This window comes from Vespa velutina, chromosome 8 (assembly GCF_912470025.1).
Source record: "Vespa velutina chromosome 8, iVesVel2.1, whole genome shotgun sequence".
In the NCBI taxonomy this organism is placed as follows: domain Eukaryota; kingdom Metazoa; phylum Arthropoda; class Insecta; order Hymenoptera; family Vespidae; genus Vespa; species Vespa velutina.
This window is the reverse complement of record NC_062195.1, coordinates 2,173,321-2,178,320: the sequence shown is the minus strand read 5'-3', so window position 1 is coordinate 2,178,320 and position 5,000 is coordinate 2,173,321. Positions and strand designations below refer to the sequence as shown.

The window sequence follows — 5,000 nt, the reverse complement described above, 5'->3', positions numbered from 1 at the left end:
AAAGAAAAACAAAAAGGAAATGATCCGTCAACAATTTCGTATAACCGTGGTAGTATAAAAATAAATGAAAAAGTAAATTAAAGTAAAGTCACTGTATTTTTCCTTTCGAGTATTTTCCTTTCTTAATCTTACTTTGTCTCTCTCTCTCTCTCTCTCTCTCTCTCTCTCTCTCTCTCTCTCTCTCTCTCTCTCTCTCTCTTTCTCTCTCCATTGAATCCTTTGTTTCTCATTTAGCAGTGAATTTATCCTTCCTTGGTCTTTGTTACAGATATGCCGAGTGAACAATCCGTTTTTGTGAAACTTGATGGAGAGGAAAGCGAATTGATATTTTTAAATATATCCAATCCAAAGGTGAGAGAAATATATTCTTTTCCCTTTTTTCCTTGTTGTTTTTTGTTTTTTAGTTATTTTTTTGTTTTTTTCTTTTTTTTTTTTTTTTTTTTTTTTTTTTTTTTTTTTGTAGATTAACAATCAAATTAAAATATTTCAAACAGAGAGAGAACAGAATTTTTGTATATGAATATTAATTCGGTATAATTTAATAATTAAAAAAAAAAAAGAAGAAAAGAAAGAAAAAAAGAAAAAGAAATTAAAATCATCGTTAAATTAATAAAAATTATACAGAAAAATTGATAATATCATAATATTGAAAAACGATAAGAGAAAATTATAAGATAAAGTATGAAAATTTATTAGGTGATATTAAAATACAAATATCTCTTTTTCGAGATTAAATTTCTTTCTTTCTTTCTTTCTTTCTTTCTTCGTTTCTTTTTTCTTTTGCCGATTGTAAAACCACGAACTCTTAAGAGTTCCTTCTTTTTTCTTCGAGCTAAAAAAAAGAAGACAAAAATTATTTATCCAAAAAAATTTTCCATAGAAGGAATGCCCAATTAATTTTTAAAATCCGTCAATTAGTTTTCTTTTGATGTAAATACCGTACTACAATAATTTAATTTGCACAATACTTATACGTAAATAATTAAATGTACGATTACGAGACAGTACAATGAGTATACTTGTGATCAATTTCAATGAAATGTGTGTATATGTGCGTGTATGTATTAAGAATAAAAATATTTGACATTTCTTTTTGATTAATTTCAGACGGAATTAGAGAAGATACCACCTCCGGATGCTTTCGTGGTAATGTATTCGGTAATCGACAAGGCATCCTTTCAAAAGGCAGAACAATATTTAGCTTACCTACGTGATCAGGACCTCGGTAAACCTGTCATTCTCGTGGGCAATAAGGTCGACCTAGCTCGTTCACGAGTCGTTCCATATTCAGGTTTGTAAAAGAAAAAGAAAATATATAAAACAATACCTATTTTTTTTTCTTTCTCTTTCCCTCTTCCTTTCTCTCTCTCTCTCTCTCTCTCTCTATATATATATATATATATATATATATATATATATATATATATATGTATGTATGCCTCTCTCTTTCCACTTCGTTAAAATAACATGAATAATTTAAAAGCAAATGTAACAAAGAAGAAAAACTGTACTTGATGGTTCAATCAATTATCAATCGATCAAAGCTTTTAATTAATATTAATATGGAATTGAGGTCAAAAGTCACTTTCCTCGGGTGGAATGGAGAAAGAGGAAAGTTTCCGAAAGTTATTAAAAGTTCCTAAAAATGATATCAAAAAGAGAAATTCGACTTTTTATCGTGACATATCGGGCCTGCAATTAGATTTTTTTATGATCTGGATAAGGAATGAAAACATTATTATTGTGATTTGATGAAGAATAAAAATGGACAAAAATAAAAGGGAAAAGATAAGAGAAACAAGAAAAAGGAACGAAAGAAATTTTAACGATCGAAAGAACTCAAGATAGAGAATAAACGTATTATTATAATCGTATAGAAAATTTTCATTGACCTTTACCCATCGATTCCCTCGTCCGCCCCCGTTCAACCTCCCTCTCTCTCTATATAAACGCATACCCATTAAATCTCATTTATTTTTTTAACTTTAATTCGTCTTCTTTTTAACAGACGGCAAGGATAAGGCATGTAGATATCGTGCGAAGTTCATCGAGGTGTCGGTTGGTATTAAACATAACGTCGACGAATTATTGGTCGGTATATTGAAACAAATACGGCTAAAAATTGATCAAGGCCAATTGGAGAATCAAAGTGGTGGTAATACGGCGAGCGAGGGAGGCGGTCATTGGTATAATAAGTCTGGAGTAGTTGTACGAGCTAGCATGAAGGCTAAACAAATGTTAAATTCACTCTTCAGAAGAGAGGATAGTAAATTCAAGAACTGCGAAGATCTTCACGTGTTGTAGATCGGAAAAAAAAAAGAAGGATAGACTTTTCTCGGGATCAGGGTGGGAGGGGGGAGAAAGGAAGTGATGGGAAGGGTGGAACGAGGGGAGATGGGAAAACTGTCTCTCTTTCTCTTTCCCTCTCTTTTTCTCTTTCTCTTTCTCTCTCTCTCTCCCTCTCTCTTTCTCTGTCTCTTTTTCTCTCTCTCTCTCTCTCTCTCTCTCTCTCTCTCTCTCTTTCTCTCTCTCTCTCTCTGTCCTCTTGGTGGATATATTATATTAAACACATTGCATAATATTTTACAACAAGAGCGTTAAAAAAGGAACGTAAAAAAGAACGTTGTTGCGTAAAGGTGCGAGTAAAAGGATAAACAAAAAAAAAAAAAAAAAGAAAGGAAATCCAATATGTCGATGATAACAGCCAAAAGAGGTACATTTTTATATTATTATTATCAAGCGGCGATATCTAAGTGCCAATCTAATTAATTTCGAATGAGAGTTTTTTGTTTTGTTTTGTTTTCTTTTTTTTTTTTTTTTTTTTTTTTATTTTTTTTTTTTTTTTGATCATACGGGACTCAAGTTGACTCTCTTTCTCTCTCTCTCTCTCTCTCTCTCTCTCTCTCTCTCTCTCTCTAGCGAGAAATTAATTCTGTTGATTAAACTAATCACTTCGCGAGCATTGTCTAACGTTAAATATGAAAATAATCTTCTGGTAAATCACTATAAACGTGTTCCGTGTTTATTATATATGTATATACATATATATATATATATAACTAAGAATTTTGTAGGATATAAGCTGCATTACGAAACGTAGTTTTTTTCATTCGAAGATAACGATCTTCAATGATGAAACTAACGATTCAGTGTCGACCAAAAAAAATAAATAAATAGATAAATAAATAAATAAATAAATAAATAAATAAATAAATAAATAAATAAATATATGGATCAAATCGACATAAGGACGGATATATATATATATATATATATATATATATATATTATATATATATATATATATATATATATATATATATATATAGAAAAGTCAGAGGTTGGACCAGGGCATACAATTAGCGAGCCACCTAAATTTACACAGCTTCCTGTACAATACGATAAATTTTTTTTAAGTGGTAAATATTATATATATATATATATATATTTAATGTTTCTTTTGAAAGATGCGAATGCTGTTATGTTCAAAATATATATTTCAAAGTATCATGTTGCTATTCTTTTGTATTCTTCTTAATATGAAAAGATACCATATAAACACGATTTGTATTTATAACTTTAATGCTTCTTGGATTTGAACAAAATAGACTCTCATATAATACATATAATATATATATATATATATATATATATATATATATATATGTATGTATATAAACATACAGGCCAGGATAATAACTTTGATCACCTTAAATCTCTCCATTTTATTTATACTTATTCTGTACTTCAATTTATTACGCTTTTTATCTCCAAAGATATTCCCATGCAATTGAAAAAACCTAGCTAGCAAAAGTATAGAAAAGAAATTGTTTTCTAAAAAAAAAAAAAGAATAATTTGCTTATTAATTGTTTATTAATTAATGTAATTTTATAAAATCATTCGCAATACAAATTTATTTTTTGACAAGATATAATAAGATAAATTATGTTCGTAAGAATTTGTTTACAAAAATTATTTATAACAAATTTTTAATTTATTATTAAAAATATATTTAAATAATAGAGAAAATTTTGCCCTTTGAAATGGCGTTCGATCCAAATCTCTACGACTTTTGATTCCGAAGATATTCCCATGCGATTGAAAAACTTGTTTATTAAAATCGTATACAAAAAAAAATTGTTTCGTCGGATAAAAAAAACAATTTGTTTATTAATTATTTATTAACTGTAATGTAATTTCAATTAATTAATTAAAATATCAGTCGCAAATTGAATGTATTAATTGACAAAGTAAAATAAATTATATAAAAATATGAATTTGTTTACAAAACTTGTTAATTAATTATTAACAATATGTTGAAAAAAAAAAAAAAAAGAAATAGAGAAAATTTTACCCTTTAAAATGGCGTTTAATTCAAATCTCTATGTCCTTTAGTTCCGAAGATATTTCCATATAAGTGAAAGATATTTAAATTAACCTACTGACCTACATAATTTCATTCATATTGGCACGGTGACATACTAACCTATATAAATTCCAAGAATTTACGCTGCCCTACTACAATACTACTACTATTACTACTACTACTACACTACTACGAACAGCTGTACTGTACAAATCATTATGAATGAAAATCTTTCGAAGGCGATATCTTCGAAACGAAAAGTCGTAGAAACACGATACAAATACCGTTTTCAATCGTAATTTATTCTTTATTTATTTAAACATATAATATCATTATAATAAAATTAATTTTGTTAATAATTTTTTTAAATTACATTTTTTTTCTCCTTCGTAATAAGGACACCAACAATGAAATATCTTCTAAACTAATGATTTTAAAATAACATCAAAAATTCTCTATAGCTCTAAAAAGAAAGGATATAGTGAAGGTTGTCGAAGTTTTTATCCCATCCTGTATACACACACACACACACACACACACACATAAATATATATACCTTACTTATGTTTTTATATTGTGAGGTGATATTTTTTATTGTTCCTATAGTTAAAAATGGTATAGAAGTCGAAAAAA

The 5,000-nt window shown here is 27.9% G+C and overlaps 1 protein-coding gene across 3 annotated transcripts in view; it reads left to right on the top strand.

Annotated features, from left to right (window-relative positions):
- The window catches only part of LOC124951366 (GTP-binding protein GEM), a 40,691-nt gene extending 37,603 nt beyond the window's left edge, over positions 1-3,088 (top strand). For all 3 annotated transcript variants that reach the window (XM_047499703.1, XM_047499702.1, XM_047499704.1), the window contains exons 6-8: positions 269-351; positions 1,108-1,291; positions 2,009-3,088. In XM_047499703.1, coding sequence (XP_047355659.1) covers positions 269-351; positions 1,108-1,291; positions 2,009-2,304 — 563 coding nt within the window. In that variant the 3' untranslated portion in view covers positions 2,305-3,088. The remainder of the gene's footprint in view (positions 1-268; positions 352-1,107; positions 1,292-2,008) is intronic.
- The last annotated feature ends 1,912 nt before the right edge of the window (positions 3,089-5,000 follow it).